The sequence below is a fragment of the Sciurus carolinensis genome, chromosome 13 (assembly GCF_902686445.1).
Source record: "Sciurus carolinensis chromosome 13, mSciCar1.2, whole genome shotgun sequence".
NCBI classification, from domain to species: domain Eukaryota; kingdom Metazoa; phylum Chordata; class Mammalia; order Rodentia; family Sciuridae; genus Sciurus; species Sciurus carolinensis.
The window spans coordinates 32,621,931-32,644,719 of record NC_062225.1 but is presented as its reverse complement, the minus strand read 5'-3'; the positions used below and the strand labels follow the sequence as shown (position 1 = coordinate 32,644,719).

Sequence of the window (22,789 nt, the reverse complement as noted above, 5' to 3'; positions counted from 1 at the left end):
AGCGGCCTCCTACCTGAATTCAAACTATAATACCATTCCCATCTGTTTATCAATGTAGGTGAGACAGAGACTATTCCTCTTAGCAGCCACCAGCAAACATTGGACACAAGTTCCATGATTTTCCTTTCCTGGTAGGGGAAGAAGCAGGAATCGATTGGCTTCCCTCTTGACCACACTGTGCAGGGGAAGGCTAGAGCAAGTCAAACAAAAATGTCCCACATTTTCCTGTCATAATGTGTTTTTGTCCCTTGGTTGGGCATTCTCTAGGTTGCTGCAAACCCTTAAACGTTTCCTAAGCATCCACAAAGCTACTGTGATCAATATGTTATTGTTTACCTGGTGTTTCCATGGGGGAACAAGGACCTGAAGCTTTCTAGTCCACTGTTTTTCTGATGTCACTCCTCTGCACCAGTATTTACTAGCAGCTTTCTGTGGTCAATTCACTCCTTCTCATTACTTCTAACAGGTTCCACAATATTCAACTGAAGAGTAAGCACTGACACCTCTGATTTGAATAAAGTATTGATGAAGACACAGCAATAGAAATTAAAAGAATTCTGATCTATTGGCAGCAAATTTAGGGACTATGATGTATCAAATCAAATCAATATTTCTGAATGATTCTTTTGCTTAGAAACTCTGTTCTACACATCATGCAATAGACTTCTGTGCCTCAAGCTCTACATATAACTAATGCTCAAAAATTGATCACAGTCATGATACTTGTGCAGTCTATTTCCCCATGGGTTAAATAATGACCAACTGGTTAATGGTGACATTATATTCTTCTACACTTAATGGAGAGAAACTACAGATCTTCTGTAGATAACCTACATTTCCCTGACTACTATAAGTCCTTAGAAGAGTATAAAGATTTTGTCTTTTGAGTTGCGAATCCTAGAAGAGGGGAGTAAAGGAAATTGAGATTTTTCTTAGTTTTCTCCAAGCAGAAATATTCATTCTCTTGCATCTAAAATTACTACCTTCTTTAGGAAATACTCCATTTGCTTAGGATCCATTACATGTGTCTCCTCACACATACTAGGCTACCTCTGTTAACGTGTTGTTTAGATATTCTTCAGATTTCTTACTCTTTTATCTCCCCAAAGAAAATAATATACTGTAATCATTCTCTTGCTCCTATTTGTATACCTATTTGTATAAGGTACAGATCAGTATCAGTCCTTAACTCCCCACATTATCAGTCTCCTCTGAAGATATTTCTTTGTATTGCCATCTCACTTCAAAGCTCTACACTACCTGTTAGATAATGGTCACACTCCTTCATGATCTCCTAGTTAAGTCCCATCCTATGATTTCACATTCTGCCCACCCCCACTGATCCCCTTTAGGACTCCCACATTCTCTGTAATTACACTTGTTTTTTTCTCTTTTTTTAAATTTTGATTCATTGTACACAAATGGGGTACAACTTTTGTTTCTCTGGTAGTACACGAAGTAGAGTCACATCATTTACGTAAACATACATGTATATAGGGTAATGATGTTTGTCTCATTCTATTACTTTTCCTTCCCCCATCTCCTCCCCACTCCTCATTTTCCTCTATACAATCCATCCTTCCTCCATTCTTGCCTCCCCCCACTCCCCATTATGTATCATCATCCACTTGTCAAAGAAATCATTCAGCCTTTGGTTTTGGGGATTGGTTTATTTCACTTAGCATAATATTCTCCAACTCCATCCATTTACCTGCAAATGCCATGATTTTCTTCTTCTTTAAGGCTGAATAATGTTCCATTGTGTATTTATACCACTGTTTCGTTATCCATTCATCAGTTGAAGTGCATCTAGGTTGGTTCCACAATCTAGCTATTTTGAATGACCTGCTATAAACATTGATGTGGCTACATCACTGTAGTATGCTCATTTTAAGTCCTCTGGGTATAGGCCAAGGAGTGGAATAGCTGGGTCAAATGGTGGTTCCATTCCAAGTTTTCTAAGGAATCTCCATACTACTTTCCAAAGTGGCTGCATCAATTTGCAATCCCACCAACAGTGTTTGAGTGGATCTTTTCCCCCACATCCTCGCCAACACCTATTGTTGCTTGTATTCTTGATAATAGACATTCTAACTGAGATGAAATCTTAGGATAGTTTTGATTTGCATTTCTCTTATTACTAGAGATGTTGAACATTTTTTCATATATCTGTTGATTGCTTGTGAATCTTCTTCTTTGAAGTGTCTACTCATTTCCTTAGCCCCTTTATTGATTGGGTTATTTGTATTCTTGGTGTAGTTTTTTTAGTTCTTTATAGATTCTGGGGATTAGCGTTCTATACACTTATTTTCTAATCTTAGAGTATGCTGTTCTTTTTTTCCTTCAACTCCTACCTCAATCTCCTCTCTGCCTAATCCACTCACTTATAACTTCCATTCTTTAAGAATATATTTATTATTTACTCATTTCTAAATCCTGCCTCTTCCTCTTCCATTAATTTATCTCCAAATACTTTAGTCTCCAGTAAATTCTGATTTCTTTAGTCCTACCCAGTTATTTCCTTGTCTTATTCATTTGACACTTTTTAATTTCTTGTTGTATTTACTTCTCTTTTCTCTATCTGTATAATATCTTCCCAACTGGACTATGTTTCTCAAGAACAGGAAACTCACCAACTGTTCTATTGCTGTAGTGTCAAAAACTTGCCTTCTAAGTTTCTTTGTGTCATTTTTATGCTCCTTGATCATAAGAGTAATGATGGAAAGGATGGCATTTGCTCTGTAATGTAACAGTCATCTACTTTATTCTTTGAATAACAGTCCTTGCTGCTCTGCCACTGAAACTTATTTTTAAAATGGACATGTTTCTTTCTCTTCCTGTCTCCCTGCTCTTCCCTAATCTCTCCCCCTCCCCAATTGCAGGGGAAAAAGTATCTTTCTTCCCCATTTTAGGCAGATTTATCGGCCCATGAATACACACACACCACAGGAACAAAGTAATCCAGACTGTGGGGATGGAACCAGAAGATCTCAGAAATGACTTGTCTCCTAAAGTAACAAGTGAATTACAACTCCAACAGAGAACACTTGAAATGTGGCCTTTGAATCACCTCTATAAAAGCCCCTGTTCCTGCTGATGGGCAGAATCATAGCTTCTAGGACAGGAATTCCCTGTAGTTTTCCTTTGCTAGCAAAGCAATAAACTTTCTTTTTCCTTTTTCTCAAAACTGTGTCCTCATGATTGGATCGGCATCAGGGACAAGGACCAAGCTCTCAGCAACAGTAAGAGCTGAAACAAAGGATTAAGCAAACTTGGGACTCATTTCCAGAAACATACACATAAACATTATTCATAAACATGCATTTAAATATTTACATAAATTTTTTTGCGTCAAAGTTCAAGGGCATTCTCTACATATTCTTCTGATACCTGCTGGCGATTTCTCAGGATCTGCCAAAAAACTTTTAAATTTTAAATTTTTTGGTTAGTCTGAAGAATACTGACTTCCTTTGAACCATTAAACAACAGAATAATGTTTGAACCCAGAGAGTTAATTGTGCTAATTACATTTCTTTGGGGACCTATAAATAGTTTACTTGTTCCACACAATCATCATCACTTGGTTGCTATTACTTGCATTCTTTACTTGTTTCGATCCTGTAGAAGAAGGTGATGAAGAGATTTCCCCAGTTTTTAAAGAATCTCTCAGGAAGCAGAAAAACAGAATGAGTATCATTTTTAGGGAAAAGTTTCTCAAAAGAATATTTTGACTGCTATTCCCCAGAAGTTCAGATTTCTCAGAATTGAGAATATGCTACTAAGAACATACTTTGTTGTTCTGGCCAGTGGGTGATGGCCATGCTTGTTGCCCTCCCCTATCCCTCCATGATAGGTTTACTAGGTAGTGTGCTCAGCCTAGCACCAGGCTCAATGAAGACCTTCTTCATTAAATACTTTTAACTGAATAAGTGTCTCTGTTATAGCATTCTGAATACTTACGGAACTAAGGGGGTAGACTAGTTATCAATGATCTCATGATTCTATACTCAAAGTCAAGTGGCTTCTCCATAAAAACCATCTTCCCATCTTAACATAGGTTGCAGGAGTGATAGGTAGTAGTTTGAGCAGACAGTTCCCAAGGAGATTTTGGACTAAGCTTCTTCCTTTCCACAACTAACCCCCCTTCTTCCCTGTGGAATCTTGCATACAGGCTTGGGTGTCCTTGAGTCCCCATGTATTATCACACTGCTGAGAAATGTACATTTATTTTAACAGGAACATTCTGGAGACAAAAAGTAAGGGGATAACTTGTAGGAATTATTCCAATGAGAGGAGTTTCAGTTACTCAAGTGAATAATTGGGTGCTTCTCTCCACTTTTGAGTTCATAGCTGAAAAATAACACATAACTCCTTAGTTACAGGACAGAGGCCCTATTTTTCCAATTGAGAGAAAAAAATTCTAAGTGAATAAAATTTTGAAATTAATGGGCTTCTTTTTTTAAAAAAAAATTGGATTATCGTTCTCTCTGAGAACATATTAGGTTTTTCAAGTTTAGCCCAGGGCCAAGTATGGCCCAGAAAAGTCTTAATATAAGAATTTCTCATCTTAGATTCCATTTGAAAGTGAATGAAAAACAAATGGGAAAACAAAACACAAAGTAAAAGAAATTTCTGGACTTTAAAAATGGCTGAGTTATTTGGATTTCATCTATTTTACCTCTAATTTGTGAAAACAAACCAAAACAAAATGCATTTAAAATCCATTTTTAAGGATTCTCTAATCTTTTATTAAGTACACATTTAACAAAAAAGACATTCTTCAGATATCAAGATTAAATGTGTTTATTTTGAGTTAGTGAATACAATGGTATATTAGATACCAGCACTCCAAGCTACACCTATGTATTTGCCTCTAAACCTTCACACACTGTCAGTTTTTATTCCTCTAACATTCCACCACTGGGCCTTCTATTTCTAGCAAAATCATAGTTCATATTTTAAAAAAAGAGAGGAAGAAAGAAAGAAAGAAAGAAAGAAAGAAAGAAAGAAAGATCATTCACCATATTGTGCTTCTAGTGCCCCCAGAAGGATTATAATTATCTCAAATAAATGTATATCATTTTTAGTAAAGGGGAAAAAATGATAACATGAGCACTAGTAATGGCACTACCAGAAGAGAAAGAACAGAATACAGATTAAAAGAAGCATTTTAGGCTGGACTAGTTTCTCCTTAGTTAAAAATCCACATAAGAATGGATGTGATGTCAAAGTTCAATTGTTCAATTTGTGAGCCACACACTTAAGCGTATCGGCTAGTACATGTTTGCACTGAAACAGAAGCAATACAAGTTTTATGTTCTACCATTACACTTCCAGGTTTTTCACTTATGAGTATACCTGCCAACCTAATGATTCTTGCATGCATTAGAGTTTGCTTTTGTAGAGTTAAGTTTATTTTCCCCATCCCTCCCGCTCCCGTAAACATTGCAATGCGAACTCTTTGCCCAACTTTTAAGAGAATGTTACAAAGGACAGCTCTGTGCCACCTCAGGACAGGAATTCCCTGTCCCCTCCCCAGGCTACAGATGGATCAGTAGTATTGATCACATCTCATCTTACATGCAAACAGACACTGTTCTCTTAATTTCCCCATGCCAGAGGCATACGAGTTGGCAGGTATGCATACAAAAATGGAATTAAAATGAAAAAGAAAGGAAAAAGAAAACCAAAAAGAAAGGAAAATCTTTCTTGTTAAAGCCAATCGTCCTAGAAGGAATCCATTGCTTTGAATTCACTTAAAGCCTGCACAGGCGAAATATGTTTCTTTTGAGAACCTCTTCTAACCCGGGTCTGGAATTCTTCAGGCTTTTCTCTCTTCACAAGGGGCTTCTTCTCTGGAGCTTTCATCTTCCAAGATACAACTGGTGAGTTGACAGCTGCTGTCCCATAGACCTTCTGGTATTTGGTTGAGGCCACATAGGATGCTTTGACGGTGAGGACAACAGCATTCATCAGGTTTTTAGCTGCCTGGATGAGCGACGTAGCACTGTCCAGCTAGAGCGGGAAAAGAATAAGAAATATCTTGGTTAATTGAGGTCCCAAATTCAAAAGACGACAGTAGTTAAAACGAAGTTTTGCTTGTGCAAGCAAACAGTATTGCCGAAAATAACAAAGTATTACAAGAGAAAGTGAACAGACTATAAATCAGTCACCTGTCTTCTCCTATCCCTAATCTCAAAGTAAACAAACAAAAAAAGTTTCTCTATGATATACAACTTTCTAAAATCCCAATACCACTAAAGACAAATCCTTCATTTTAACATATATAAATTCCAAGGTAACAAAAGTTATTCTGAAGAGCAATATATTATATTAGACTTTCTAATAGTGACAGTTACCCAGTATTTGAAAAGTATTTGGTAGGCACCAAGGAATAAAAGCTCATAAAAGGGTTACATTTCAATTATATGACCCTACCTCTGTAAGTATCTTCCTACCTAACCAGGACTATTTCTATATCCTGAGCTTGGGTTTAGTGAGGATGAAAAGAAGCTAAGCACAGAAGAATCCCAGAGTGCTCTGGCTGTTTTTTAAATTGGGCTTTTGGTACCTTTTTAATTATTTTTAGGTCATGAACATATCTCTTATAAAAATATCAATAACTGTGTCAGAATCTTATAGGTTAGAAAGCATTCAGTAAGACTCCCATATCCACGTTAATGAAATATTTAGTACTTACTAAGTGCCAAACACTATTCTCAGTATTTTTTAAGTATTTCCCTATTTGACTTACGCAACAACTCTATGAAGGTGGTATTATCACTACTGCTTTTTTTCAATGAGAGCTGATCCAGTAACTTGCAGAGGTTTCACAGCCTCAAGTGCAAAGTCCTCAAAGACTGTACTGCGGGTCCACACTGCCACTGTACTGGGTAGGATAAATTTTTAAAAATTCTAACAGCCAGGCTTGATGGCACATGCCTTTAATACCAGTGACTTGGGAGGCTGAAACGGGGGGATCAAAATTCAAAGCCAGCCTCAGCAACTTAGCAGATCCTGTCTCAAAATAAAAATTAAAGAGGACTGGAGATGCAGCTCAGTGGTAAAGTACCCCTGAGTTCAATGCCTATAATCAATCAGTCAATCAATCAATCAATCAATCAATAAGCAAGCTGTAATAAGTCCCAATTTGCAAATAGGTTTAGAGGCCCATCAGCAGACCAGGGATTTTAGGTTCCCTCTTTCCTGCACTTTACTAGTAGAGTGCCACATAATGTGTACTAGGACATTCAATATCTGACTCAAGTTTCTTGCTGTTTCACTGCCTGAACCAGACATTTTTCAGACTTCCTTTTCTCTAGAAGTCTACATGTGACCTAATAAAAGAAAAGGTAGACTGCAAGTCTTACTCCAGTATCGTTTGATCATTCATCAAACTTCTTGTAATATCAAATAAGGAAAGGTGTCCTTTGCAGTTAAAATAAAAAATTGCTTGTTGTATAACCTGTAAGTCATGGGCTATAACTACATTAAAGAATGGGAATGAGGCACAGAACCTTCTGAGGGCTGGGTGATTAGTAGTGTTAAAGCTGAGAGACACTAAACCCTGTGTCTCCCCCTCTGATGTGACTGGCATTCACTTTAACTTCCTATCATTTCTTGTGAGAAAAATGTGTTCCATGCAGTGACTGGGGTCATCATAAGTTGAATCCAACACTACTCTGGATTTTCTTTGTTCCATTTTCTTTATTAAAGCTTTTTTAAAAAAATGTTGAACTGGGTTAAAAATATTATGGTAATCAAATGAGCTCAATTCTTCCATCACCATAAAAGTTCATAGAGTCTCATCATTAGGAAAATAATGGAAGATGCTTTGTACATATGAATACCTTGGAATACCAAAAAAGGGATGCTTTACCATTAAAAAAACACTAAAGGTCAGTATTATATTGACCCTATACAATATAGAGAAGCAAAGATACTTTCAGAGCCAAGGTTCAAAGACATATAATTGACTCCTTTGTGAATTACTTTAACCAAATGCTTACAGTCCACTGCACAAGGTGCACATATACCAAAATAACTTTTTAACCCATAATGTTTTGTTCATACAGCCTAATTTTCTAAAGTTAGCTCAAAAGCAAATCCTAGATTATTCATGTTAACAGGAGAGGCCAAGCGTGGATTAGTGCAGTGGTTCTCAAGGGAGAGCACTAAGCCAGCAGCATCAGCATCACCTGGGAACTGTTAGAATTTCTCAGGCCCAATCCAAAGCCTGCTGAATCAAAGACTTACATCTTTGTTTTAACTAGCCATCCAGGGGATTCTGATACATGCCAAAGTTTGAAAACCACTGGATTAATGAAACCCAAAGACAATCTGAAGGCTTATTTTATTCAATGATTTCAGAACTTCCACCATATATTTACCAGCTTGTAACATCAGAGTCAGTTATCTGACTGAATTTCACTGTTTTGTCTTTCTCATTCAACCCCCAAGTAGAGCATAAATAATGAAGGACAAAGATGAGACAGCAAAATGTTGGGACAATCATGAGCACATAAGTCATGAATGCAGTAGAAGCTACAGATATAACCCCACTCCATCCCCCATGCCCCACTGGCCCAAATGATAGTTTCCTGAAAGTCTGTCAGGTTTCAGAAATGAGTAACATTCATTCATAAAGTTAGTCCAATCTATTCTGTGCTATGGGTAAAGAGAGGGTAAAGTGATATGTCAGAGATAGTTTGGTTGATTGACTTTGTGGTAATAGAATTAGTAAAAATAGAATAGGACAAGATATGTCAATTATATTATTAAATGGTTCTGGAGAGTGAGTCTTGGGAGAATTGAGTGGATCCAAAGAGAAGGATATGAGTAATTTGGAGATTTTTACCACAGATTCCATTTTCAGATAGATGGTGTCTAATTCTGCAGCAAAAATATGAGAGCCTGTCTCTTCTCCAGAACCCATTTGCTCTCCCAGCCTGATGCAGGAATCCTGTGAATAAACCTAACACATGGGTTGAGAGTGAGATAGCTCTCCAATATAAAGCCAGAGACTTTATTCAAGCAACCTGCAAAGGCAGATCTTGAGTTTGTGGCAAGGTAAAGTGAGGAGGTGAAGGAACCCAGTCAGCTAGAACAAAATTACACATAGATGATAAGCTCATTCTAAGATAATTAATACAAAATGTGGTACTTTAAATGGTGAATCCCCCAAACATAAACTTTTCCCTAGACCCACTTTTGTAATTTAGATAACTTTAAAGCATAATGTGAATTATTTTTATTTAAAAAAAAAAATGGTCTTCTTTATGTTTGTCCAAAATGGTATCAAGTCCTGGTTTCCAATTGGTCAAGTTTTGACTAAAACTTCACTTCCCCAAACAAGATATTAGAAAGAACGAAGTTACATGGCAAGAATTTTTTATACAAGGTTTAGGAATACCTATTATCATAATTCCATTCTATTTGGTAACTTATAACTACAACAGTGGGATTTTCAAACGAGATGTGCAAATGAAGTTTTAATAACAATAACTAACAAAAATTGAGCATTTACTAGGTGCCTTAGTTTCTTTAATTAAATTTAGCAATTAAATTTTCAAAATTCTTGAAGTAGGAATTATTATTTCTCTCATTTTATAGGTGAGGAAACTAAAGGTTCGATAATGTAACTTGCTCCTACAGTAATAAAACTGGGATTAAAACCAATATATCACTCTCCAAAACTCATCATCTGAATCTACTGCACAGCATTACTCATTCAAAATATTATTTAACTTCTGGACTCTTGTTTTTCACTTACTATCTATCATTCAAAACAAACCTGTTTCTATTTACACTGCCCAGCTGGCAACCTGTCCTTAAACCTATCAAAATCCTGTTAACCTCATGACTCAGTTTCATGAGTGCCTCTATCTCACCTGGCCTGTAATTCTCAATCCCATTACTCAGTATCCTAAATACTCTTTGCCTAGACCTTTGCTTGGTCCTTCCCAGTCCCCTCTTGGCATCCTCAGGGCAATGGAGTCCAAAATCAGACCTGTGCTAATTTCTCTTGTATTTACCCAGTTTCCGAGAAGCACATTTAATACCCAGCTTTAACAACAGCTGTACTGTTAGGCTGGGCTCTGCTACTCTAATTAGTGCTCTGAGCCTATATCTGGGCTTATCTTGCTAGCTCTAAAATGTCCTCCAAAGGCAACTGTAGCTCAATCACTCCTCAAGGTAGCCCATGTTACACAGATGTCTCTTTTTGCTGAAAAGACCTGTCAATCTTTTCCTGTTTAGGGGGATATTTCAATTTCTTTGGCGACTGCATTAAGTTCTTATATCTAGTCTAAGAAAAACTGTTTTCAGCTAATTTTACAAATAAGAGCCTACAATTAGCAAATAAGTTCATGTACCGGTCTCTGAATCAGTTCTTCAAGCTTTTTTTCTTTCATTCAACCTCACAAACACCCTTGAGATTGGTAATAGTATTACGCCAGTTGGGACTTAGAAGACTCATGGTTTGCTCAAGATCACACTGCAATGAGTGATGAAGCCAACATTTAAATTCAGAAAGCCTAACTCCAAAACCCATACTCTTACCATTACTCCACAGAGCTTCCAAAAGGTACGTGTAGAGAATCGCAAACCTAATAGCTATGGTGCTGTGCTAGACTAACTGTCCCTCTTCCATTCCATAGGTGTCTGCTGTCCCTAGCCATAGAAATTAGAATTCTCCTAATCCTGTCACTATTCTTTTAAAATATCAAAGTACTATTTTAAAATAGGCAACAGATGTTTCCTCACATCTTGTTCTATTATAGTCCATGAAAAGCAAATAAGGGTGAGAGAGCTGTTTCTGTTTTTCCCCCTTCGCACTCTTTTCTTCTTAACCTCATTTTCAACTTCTATTACAAAGTCAGATTTCTCCTTTTCTACATACATCATCCTCTGTCTCTGTTTTTTTTGAATGGAGGGAAAGATTAGAAGGAAGACCTTCCTGAATTGTGGTTTTTCTCATAATTTAATCAACACTTATATAACACCAAATGTATTTGAAAAGACTGGGCACTTACATAATCATCTGATAATTCTGAAAACCCATGTCATTATTTGCATGCTATTTCCTTAAAGGTGGACTGACATTGCAACACCAGTTGCAACAGAAACAGAATGTGACTATATAGTTCAATCATAATCTTTCCAAAGTGAGAATACATCTCTTGAAATGCTAAATTCTCATTAACCCCTTTCATCCAGCCTATCCCTTCATCGATCCATCACAACATTCATCTACCTCCAAGTGTTTCTTCAAATACCTACTGAATATCCATTTTGTGCCTTCTACTGCCTGTAAGTGTTGGGCATACACACATAAATACATACAGGTGCAGAACTATAAGAGCTCACAGTGCAAAGACAAAAGAAGTCATGTAAACTAAAAGGCATAATACTCTGCAATAAGTTTTGTAATATCATGTGAGTTGTCCAAGGAACAAAAGAAAGCAAATCTACTCTGAGTCAGGTAGGGATAAAAGGGGAAATAAGCTTCATACTGGGTATGCTATCTAGACTCTCTTTAATGGGTAAAATAAAAGGTTTTTGGTGATTGGGTAGTCAAAAATGATGAGAAGAACAATTTTCAAATTCTTACCTAGTACAACTGGGTTTTTTATCAATGCTTTTAAACCATACTGTGGAAATCAGAAGAAACTTAAGATGCATTAATACTGAATTTAACTTTGGACACACTGAGTTTGAGGTGTCTGTTCTGTATCTAGATAGAGTTATCAAAGGGACTATTATAGTTATGGCAGTGATTCTTGGGGAGCTAGAAATAAACCACATATTTTGCTATTATTGATCTTTCTAATTGTTTCATGAACTGTTGTTCTGCATTCATTTTATTCCTTTTTTGTGATAAAAAGAGGTATCCACTTATCAGAGAGAACATTCAACCTCTAATTTTGGGGGGAAAAAAGATAGAAAGGGAGGTAATAAAATTTTAAAGAAACATTAAGTCCATTTTCCCTTTCTAGGTAAAAATTTTAAAAATGTACTAAAACTATTCTAAGACTTTCAAGATAAAAATCAATATCCTTTTAATAACCTAAGATATGACATCTTTTTTGAAAAGAAAGTAGCCAAAGGACTTAAAATCAGCATACTACAGAGATACAGCCACATCAATGTTCATTGCTATGGTGTTCAATTCACCATAGCCAGATTGTGGAATGAACCTAGATGCCCTTCAGTTGATGAATGGATAAAGAAACTGTGGCATATATATATACAATGGAATATTACTCCGCAATGAAGAATGATAAAATTATGGCATTTACAGGCAAATGGATGAAATTGGAGAATATCATGCTAAGTGAGATAAGCCAATCTCAAAAAACTAAAGGACGAATGATCTCGCTGATAAGCGGATGAGGACATATAATGGGGGATGGAAGGGGTTAGCATTAGGTTTAGGGTTAGGTTTAGGGTTAGGGATAAGGAGAGCAGTAAGAATGAAGGAAAGAAGGACTGTATAGAGGGAAAAGAGGGGTGGGAGGGGTGGGGGGGAAGGAAAAAAAAATAATCAAACATCATTGCCCTATGGAAACGTATGATTACACAAATGGTATGCCTTGACTGTATGTACAAATAGAGAAACAACATGTATCCCATTTGTATATAATAATAAAAAATAAATTAATTTAAAAAAGAAATTAAAAAAAAAAAGAAAGTAGCCTTGGCTGTCTAGGGAATAGCTAAGTAATTAAGAATTCTTTATCCTTTATGATAATGTGGAACTTTCTGGGCAAATCAGCAATTGATAGATTTAGCAGTTTAGATTTAACAGTTTGATTTACCAAAAGAAAAAAAAAAAAGCATGAGAGCAAAAACAAAACAAACTATCAATGTCAAAAAGTGCAAAAATAATGTGAAGTGGGTACAGCACAGGCTGGATTAACTGCATGTAACATAGTAAATGTCTTAAGATGTTAATTTGTAAAGACCAGGCATACCATTACAAAAGAGAGTTAGAACTGCACTGTGCAGTCTGTATTCATTTATAGAATGCATGTAGACACAAGTCCATTTTCAAGTTGTATACCTTCTCAAGAAAAAAAAAAAAAGCTGATTGTTTACATCCAAAGTTAATGAAACATAAATGGCAGTTCATGGAAATCTAAGGTAAAAATAAATCTGTTACCGTATTTAAAATAATGCAAATGTCATGGGGCTATGGGCTAAATTAAACAGAATAAACCAAATCCAAATGAAAGGTGTTTTAAAATATAAATAACTAAGGAATATGCCTTGATTACTTCAAAAGGTATAGAAATTTCTGGGAGAAGAAATCCATTCCCATCTGGGTCAGGTTTTTTTATTTTCATTATCTCAAGTCAGAACTTGTAGCACTATATATGGAAATGCTACAGCAGTTCTCCCAATATGGGTAAACTCCATTTAAGCCACTTGCAATATCTTGAAAGGGGAACGACACAGCTTTAATATATTAAGAACAAGAAGCATTTTAATGGGACTATCCTACACATTTCAGGAAAAGAAGTTGTGATGAAAGAATTGACAATAAATTGAAAGCAAACACCATGAGAAAACTGGAATCTTTCCACTGGAGCTGGCCGTTTATTTATATTTAAACTATCATTTCCCCAAAGGGAGTCACAAATTGCTTGTAGGGAAAAAAAAAAAAAAAGATTTTGCTACAAGTCAGCTTTGCTGTTAATGAATGGAAGGTTAGAAACCTAGAGCATTGGAGCCTATTATCTGCCAAGAGGAACATTTCATGTTTAAAAAATCCATGAGACTTTGAAGAGGTATTTGATCTCCTTAGAAACTGTGATACATTTGAAATACCTTGAAATATCTGCCTACTTTTTCCAGAGTCTATATCAATAACACTTTTTTAAAACTCTACCATGTCCCCGGCAATAAATAACTCAAGCAAACAAAGACGTGGTGAAAAGGTCTAGCCTAATCACATCTTTCTCCACTTAAGTCATCTCAGGATGTTTATACATTTCTTTTATAGCAAGTCCTCATTTCAGTGCTCTGCTCCACTCACTCTTCCTCCTCAAACATCAACAATGAAGTAAGCTAGCAAAGCTTGATTCCTTCCTCTTAAGACAGGAACAGTGGTGAACACAGGGCCCAGCAATTTATCACTCACCCTTACAGAGTCCATGGCAGACATTATTAATTGATTATGGCACTTGTCTCTTAGAATCTGCTAAGTGGCATAGGAAAGGAAATATACTTACCTCCCTCCTCCCAAGAGGTTACATTTTGAGAGAACTGTCAAATACAACTTGATACAGTTTATAGCACAGATACATCCATCCATTGTACTTCTATGCTTATGTTGTTTAATACCCTCTTTTTCATTACTATTTATCAGACTATGGACAAATATTTTGATCTAAACAATGGTGCATTAACTCTTTTGTTCTCACAACTAATTTTTTGGACAGATTGTGAATTTTTTTTTTGTATTGACCATAGAATGTGTTGGCAATTAATGAAATCATTAGTGAGAAGACTTTTCATCCAAGAAAACTGCAATACATTTTAATGGATATCTAAAATTGGGCATTAAAAATTAACCCAATACATTAACAATTATAATATCTGAAGTAAAAAAGACCATCACAGTTTTGATGTACTCATTATTAGAAAAATGCATTAAAACAATTAATATTACAGTATGTGCTGATAACTGATATCTAATGTACTATGAAATCTAACATAGTGATATATAACTGATCTGGTATCTAATGTATCTGAAAAGTTACTGAATTCCAGGAATATTCTTTTTGATTACTGAGTCTTGAAAAGTAAATATTTTATAGTTTTAAGGAGTAGATCATGATAGAAAGGAGATCAAGTGGTCTGTTATTTTTCTGCAGGGCTTCCTTGAGTGGTGCCAGAGAGGCAGCTGGTGCTGTACCAATGTAGAAGGCCAGTTGTTAGGAAATCTGTATGTAATGGCTCAAGATTAAATTGGCAAAGACCTTAGCAGAAAGGCACTGCAATCTCAGGCTAAGAAAAAAATCTCCAGGGTCTTGCTGAGAGATTTACCAATTGGTTCTCAGGTAACTTTCTCAACTGGACATATTTGTGTCTTCCTTTTCAATTCATTTAGGTAGGTAGCAGCACTTCATAGTTGGCCAGTCCACTGATTAACTGTCCTCATTTGCATTTTTTCAATTATAGGTAAGTAAACCTTGGGGACTCCCATAAAGGCTTAATTACAGTCAACAAATTTCCTAAATATGGCTGAGAGTCATTTTTCCCTACTATTAAAGGCTGAACAGTTTTTGCTGAACCCAAAACAAGACATTCTTGCTAAACTTGGGATCTCAAAGACATATAGGAGTATTGAGGTATATTGGCTCTTGGAAAGTGATGAACAGGAATGCCTATTCATCTAGGAAGTCCCTCAACCTCCTCTTTTAGGATTTCTTCCTTCCTTTAGCTCCTTCATTTTCCCATGCTTCAGGATCTCCTGACCCAGAGGTCTTCTTTAAATTATTTGCTTACATATAACAAAAGAACCATGAGGAAATAAATTCATCAGGGGAAGAAATGTCAGTTACTTTTCAGTTACCCACTATGATTAGATCTAGCTGGGCAAAGAGAGTCTATGTCACATAAGCACACCATGCATTAATTGATCATGTCATCTCTGATCATGGCCATTATGTGTCTTTTCTTTACAACATTTAGGTCTCACAACAACTCTTCAAGGAGCTAAGTCTCCTTTTTGACATCCCTGTAGAAGAGCATCACTACCTTTGATTCCTCTATTTCCACCATTCTCTCTCCCCAGTTAGCAGCATCATGATCGGGAGCCAATGTAAGAGGGATCTTTGTCTAAAAGTTCAGGAGAAACTAGCTCTTGACAAAATGGATCAAAGACCAATGCGATCCCTCACTGTCAGAAGTGCCTAACTTTGTATGAACATAGTGTCTGCTGCAGGCTATTTAGCAACTTGCAAAATGGTTCCCAGTCTCTGCCACTCATAACACACCAATAAGAGGAGTATAGACTACAGGAATCCAGGACAACCAGTTAGTAACTGTTAGCCTCTGCTAACTGGGCCTGGCAAGTGAGCTTGATCTGAAAGTTTTGGGTCATTCTTCATCCTTTCACTACTTTTCATATACAACCACTAGAAACTGTGTCATAATATGGCACTATTTATATGTTGGGAAAGTAATTGTCATCCTTGCCAAGTCCCACTCCTCATCAAGTATATGGAAAAAGCTAGCCAAAGCTTCTGCTGCTAGCAGGTCCTGGGTGAGAGTAGAGAGGGTGGAAGAGATCCGTCCCCAGTCAGTGAGTATGGCTCTTAGGACCTCAGTCTCTTCCTTCTGCATGTGCTCACCTCTCCTCAGGAAGTACATGCTTTTACTTATGCTATACCTTCTGCCTCCTGCTGCCCCTCATTTTCTGGCCTTTCTTCTCTCCTAGTCATGAAAGCCTGGACTATGACTCAAAGCCTGAGTTCAGGTCCTAATTGGACTGATCACTAACAACTTGATCTTGAATAAGTTCCTCAACCTTGTTATACCTCAAATTTATCCTTACAATAAAAATGAAAATAGCCCTTCCTAGGATTAAATGCTAAATGAGATAACGTCCCTTAGAGCTGCATGGCTTGCCCACAGAAAGGCCTTGATGAATCTTGGCTGTTATTTTTATTGTGATCAAGTTACCATTTGAGTCTTTCAAATTTCTTTCTTTCTTTCTTTCTTTTTATTATTTATTTAGTTACTTTGTTAGTTTTCTTTCCCTCCTCCTTACTTTCTGCTTTCAAAGTCTCCCCAATCCAGTGTTTTGGACTTATATTAACTCTCTTCCTACTGAAGCTACCTCCACCTTGATCTGCTCTCAGTGCTTGAATATTACACTTTTTTTTAATGCAGTGGCGATAAAGAGAGAAGCTCAGTAGGAGAATAGAAAATCATCAAAATATTTGTGTCTTCTAACACTACTGAATCTCTTAAATGAAGGAGGAATCAAGATTTAGTACAAGAAAATAAGGAGTTTTGTGTAAAAAATGTGATACCCAAAATATCCACAGACATTTAGGCATGGTGGTGGTTGGAGGAAGACAGCACAAAGGCAAGGTGGCTCGACTAGGAAATGGAGAAAAGATGATCCAGCCTGGGAAGATAATATTTTAAAGATCTAATTTGGGAAGCATCTAAGAGATTAATGAATAATATATTTTATATACTCAAAGGGCCTAAAATTCAAGCTATGCATTTTGGTACAGACAGTATTTCTAGATAATAGTGTTATTGGAAAGAGTGACACCTTAGTTCATTCACTTCTCAGTCTACACTGTTATCAGATCCCATTGAGATCCCTAGTACCTAGAAATGGAGTCCTTTCTGGTTATAAGGGGCCATCAATCACTAAAGAGGGACCTCCCACATCCTGTGTTTATCTCTGTAAAATCACAAAACAGGGTCCCCTAGCCTTGCTTCCTAGACCCTTTAATCTACTTTGCTACCAAATAGATGAAAAAATGCATACATTTTTCATCTTTCATTCAAAGTTGAAACATTGGATCTAGCACCTTCCATCTCCAGCTAAGACTGATCTCATCTCATCCTCTGAATCCACCAATAGATCCTCAGTTGTTGAAGCTATGAATTCTTTAGTAGTACTTGAATATCTCATCAAACATAAGTCCCCCTCAGAACATAAGCCAACCACTCTTGCTGACCCTTTTCCTACTGTGTACACATTTATTAGCCAAACAAGGTAGCAAGGAGCAAGTTTTGAAAGGTTTTTGTCCTTCCAATAATTTTTAAAAATTCAAGATGATTCAAAATTAAAATATAAAGTTCCTGCATTCTGGGGGTATGAAAAATGGTGAAATGAGACAGACATCATTATCCTATGTATATGTAAGTTTACACGAATGGTATGAATCTATGTTGTGCATAGAAATGAAATGATGTACCTCATTTGTGTACAATCAGTCTGTAAAATTTAAAAAAATTAAATTAAAATTAAAATCTAAGGAAGGATATTGCCTGGGCTAAGACTTGTAAAAGTCAGAAAACAGCAAGAAGGACAGGCATGGCAAAAAACAATGGGCATCCTTAAGACAACCAGTACTTGTCAACAGTCTAAGCCCCCTTCCAGGGCCAGTGAAGCAAGGGTGATTAATGTATGTCACACTCACTGCCTCTTCATTGGAACCCTTATCAGACCTGCCCAATTAATCACAGTCCTCTTTTCTACTGGTCCTAAACATGGTTTCAGAATCCTCTCAACATAGAGCCCAAACATCAGCAGTTGAGGAGAGTCAGCAATCACGATGAACAATTTTCCACCCCCTCTACGACCCCTCAAAGTATGTATGGAGAACTGCAGAGAAGGCTCTGCTTTGATTAAAAATAAGTAGCTCTCCTTATTCATGGTTTTGCTTCCTATAGGTTGTTACCCATATTCAGTCTTGGTCTGACAACATCAAATAGAAAATTCCAAAAATAAACAATACTAAGTTTTAAACTTCACACTGTTCTGAATAGGATGCTGAAATCTTCTCTGTCTTATCCAGAACAAGAATCAAACCAACTGATTCTTGAGTAATTTGTATGTACACATCGGATACATTAGTAGCCAAGGGTTCTTGGTATAATACACAGGGTTCCATGTGGACTGTTGTTTCAGGATCTGCTAGAGGATCTTATAATGTAGCCCTGTGTTTAAGGAGGGACTACTTCAGTACATTAATATTGCTTTTCCCTCCAATATCATAATTCTCTTCTTACACAATTCACAATTCAAGACTAATTATCTCTTAAATATAATGCAGAAAACTAAAGTGAAATGTTAGACACATATGTAGCTATATAAAATACTTCACTACATTAACCCCAAAATTTCAACCCTTCTTTCATTATAGAAATGAAAATTAAGACAAGAAGAAATGGTACCATTATTCAAGTGCTCATAAGAGGTCTTCAATATAATGCATGTTTAAAACCCAGTAATTTTAATTAAATTAGTTTTAAATTTGAGCAGTTGATCCATGGCTTTTATAATTGAACACATTTTTCTGTCTACTTTGAAACATTTTTTGAGTAGACACAGAATAATACCCTCCAAATCATTTTCTTTCTTCCTGGTCATTGCTTTTTCCATTGTGTGCTATAAACCCACCGCCAATGTTAACACACACTCAAATAATTTCCAAGCGTGTACAGTCACAGATTCAGGTACAGGTTTCCTACCTTTAATTCAGAACACGGCTCAATGATATGTAACCATTACTTCTTTTAGTTAATTTCCATATAGTTAATTTAATAATTCCATATAGTTTAGTTAATTTCTATTCTTCATGTGCTGGAAAGAGTTATCTTTGTAAAAGATAACATCATTTAGAGAACAATAAAAATTTCTGCATACATTTTCTTATCAACTCTTCTCAATCTTTCAGAGATAGCAAGAGCTCTACAATTCACTCCACTCCTAACCAAAATCTACTCCTTCCACTGTCTTCTCCCTCTCAGGGGGAAGGAGAATTCCTGCCTTTCTTCCTACCAGTTATATTAGCTACCCAGAGTTTTCTGCTACCCCTTCCTCTCTCTGACTCAACATCTAATCTGCCATATTCTGTAAGTAATATCCTCAAAATATCTCTAATATTTGACCTTGACTCACCTTCTCCACTCTTTACCATCCTGACCAACTCATTAGATGCTTGCTGGATTGTTAGAGTAACTACCCCAAACTACTCTCCTTGCTTCTTCCTCTTTACCGTCTTTATTCTTAGATAATATCCTGATAGTTTTATTAAATAAACTCAAATGATGTCATTCTCTTATCATCCTCCAATGGCTCCCTGACTCAATCTGAGTAAAATTCAATGCAAAATCTGGTTGGATAGCAAGTGGTCCTTAATATTTCTGATATTCCCTTGTTGGCGCTGTCTCTAAATATCCATCTCTTGGTTATTGTTCAAACCAGTCATGCTATGATGCAAGGCCTTAGCACTTAGTATTTCCCCTGCCTAGAAAACTCTTCCTCCAGATATCTACAAGGATTGCTCCCTCACATCCGATAGCAGTATCTTGGGGAAAACTGTCCTAGCCATATATTTCAAATTGCAATGCCACCACCCTTGCCCCCATTTCAATTTGCTCTCCTCTTTCCCTATTTCTGTATTTTTCACATACTTATCACCATCCAATACATATTTTCTTCTCTTGTTTATTGTTCCCCACTCACCTGCTATATTTCAAACACCTAAAAGAGTACATATTTGAGTCTGCCACAACTAGTTGCTAAATATTGTTAATCATTTTAACATTATTCTGAAATCCAAGTGAGAAAATAAACTTAGAGTAGTTTTAAAATTTTAAAGATGTATGAGAATATAAAAGATTAGCCCAAAACCTCGAGTCCCTTGGGGATTACTCAAAACAATTTTGTCCTCAAAATCTTTGTGTATGTGTCAGTTTTGTATGAGAGCTAGATGTCTGACTCTTTGCAAACATGTTTTTCCTTGCCCTTTTCTAGTATGCTTTCCACAAAGGCTAGCAACACAGAAATCATATTGGGGTTAGGTGGACATATTGGGTTTAGTACAGTGATGGATTCTTGACTGAGACTGCCCCTTAAATTGAATGTTATTGGAGCCTACTGAAAAATAAAAATTGATGAATATTTCTCTAAAGAGAAAATTATTTTAGGCTTTGCAGATTCAATACCTTTTGAAATACCCAGTTAGATCTTTCTTTATATGTTACTATCACTTAATACTCATTTTAAAAGAAGAAAGCAATACAACACTTTACACCATATTCTATACATAGGCACTGAGGCTTAGTGAGAAGAAATTTGTTAGCTAAATAAACAATTACCAGAGATTCAAGCACATAACCTCTGTCCTTGGGAATAGTGTTTTTAATGGTACACCACTGCTCCAACTGCTTTTAAATAAAAGAAGACACAAAGGGCATTTAAAGTGGTTCTCCTTAGAAGCCAGGAAACTTCCCATACAGGTGCCTGCCAGGGCTTGGCCTAGTTTGGAACCTTCTATTTTGTCTCTCCTGGAGTGAATGTACTTTAGGGAAGATGCAGCAAAAGCACCTGAGGGTTCCCTTCGATCTAAAACTGGAAATATTATGACTTTGGTTCAATAAAGAACCTTTATGGATGGACAAATATTGTCTGTTCCCTTGCAAAAGAGGCTGAACTATTCAAGAAGCTTTCAAAATTACAGATTAAAGGAAACGGAGTCCTCAAAAGACTGGAAATGCATAACAGTATTGCAAAAAAATCCTGGGAAAAATATTAGTGGTTCTTTTGAAAGGAAACCTCAAACCACTGAAATTGGATAACTTCTTCTGGGGTAGGAGGGAAAGTACTTCTTTAATTACAAGAAGATGACAACTTTTAACCAGGGAACAAAGATGAACATGAAAGAGTTGGAGATAGTGTGATATAGCATCTCACTCCTACTAAAAATTATGTTTAATATTAACATGAAAGTTTCCTCAAGGCACAATCCCTATCTTGAAGTCCCTATGATTCAGGCCTCTGACAAAGTTAAATCACCTTCACATGTATTACAAGATACAAAGGCCACCTCATTATTTCTTTGCCCTATACCATGAAAAATACAAGATAACTTCTTCAAATATACTCTAGGTGCATCTTTAAGAGAGTGATGTCTGCTGTATTTGGAGTTCCCACCTGTCACAGCTCTCCAAATCTTTTTTAAAAAAATGCTAAACCATAAAACATATTCAATTTCTACCTACAGCTTCCTCTGTTTCAGGGCTCACCTGGCATTCATTTTCACATTGCAGAATACTCTTCTAAGAAGAGTACTTTCAAAAACTAAATGAGCAATTTTTTTTTGCATTTTTTTATTATTATTTTTTAAAATTTATTTGTATTGTAAACAAATGGGCTACATCTTGTTTCTCTCTGTACATGAAGTAGAGGCATACCATTTGTGCAATCATACATTACATAGGGTAATGTGTTTGATTCATATGGAAAGTTTTTTTAAGTGCTACAAAAAATGAATTTTTTAACCTTAATACCTTGTTTGTAAAAAGTAAGAAACTGAAGTCAAATTTTACCTTGTTTCAAAACTTTTTTTTTCCTAAACATTCTCACTGAAACCCTTAATTGCCTTTGGGAGTAGAAATGCACACATCTCTAGTAAACAGGAAGGGAGGTGGTTGGAGACCTTGAAAAGGGGTAAGAAAGTGATCATCAAAGAACAAGTGACGGGTTCTCTGGAGTCTTGCTTTTAGGAACGTGCACCTCCACGCCCTGGCTAAGAGTCAGTTTGGAGGTGACTCTGAAACTATGGTGCTTGTCATCTGCCCCGACCCGGAGGGAAGACCTAACAGACTCCATTTCAAATGATATGGTATCTAGATGAAAGGTCAAGATTGCAACCAGTCCTATGGTTCTCATTCAGAGGCAGTTTTATGCCCCAAACCAGGGTACATTTGACAGTGTCTGAGACATTTGAATATCACTGCTGGGGAGGAATGGGATGCTATAGACATCAGTGAGGAAAGTTCAGAGATATTGGGAAGCGTCTGACAATAGCTAACCACAATGAGCCCCCACAACAAAGAACTAGCCAGATTAGTCTAGACTGAATTAGCCTAAGGAATGAACGGAGAGTTTTCCTAAAACTGCCTTTATATCCTGGGAAGCTCTCACCACAGCCCATAGGGCTTCTCCTCCTATTCTTTCTTGTGCTGGTATTTTTCCAATAATGTCCATAATTATCTCTATCAGGAACATTTAGGAAAGGAGTAC

At 36.5% G+C, this 22,789-nt stretch overlaps 1 protein-coding gene across 4 annotated transcripts in view; it reads right to left on the bottom strand.

Moving 5' to 3' along the window:
* Nucleotides 1–4,738: 4,738 nt before the first annotated feature.
* The window catches only part of Ctnna2 (catenin alpha 2), a 1,081,443-nt gene continuing 1,063,392 nt past the window's right edge, over nucleotides 4,739–22,789 (bottom strand). For 2 of the 4 annotated variants that reach the window (XM_047523044.1, XM_047523046.1), the window contains 2 exons: nucleotides 8,858–8,974; nucleotides 4,739–6,015 (listed from right to left, as the gene is read on the bottom strand). In XM_047523044.1, coding sequence (XP_047379000.1) covers nucleotides 5,728–6,015; nucleotides 8,858–8,974 — 405 coding nt within the window. In that variant the 3' untranslated portion in view covers nucleotides 4,739–5,727. The remainder of the gene's footprint in view (nucleotides 6,016–8,857; nucleotides 8,975–22,789) is intronic. The other 2 variants (XM_047523045.1, XM_047523047.1) reach the window with 2 other exon arrangements.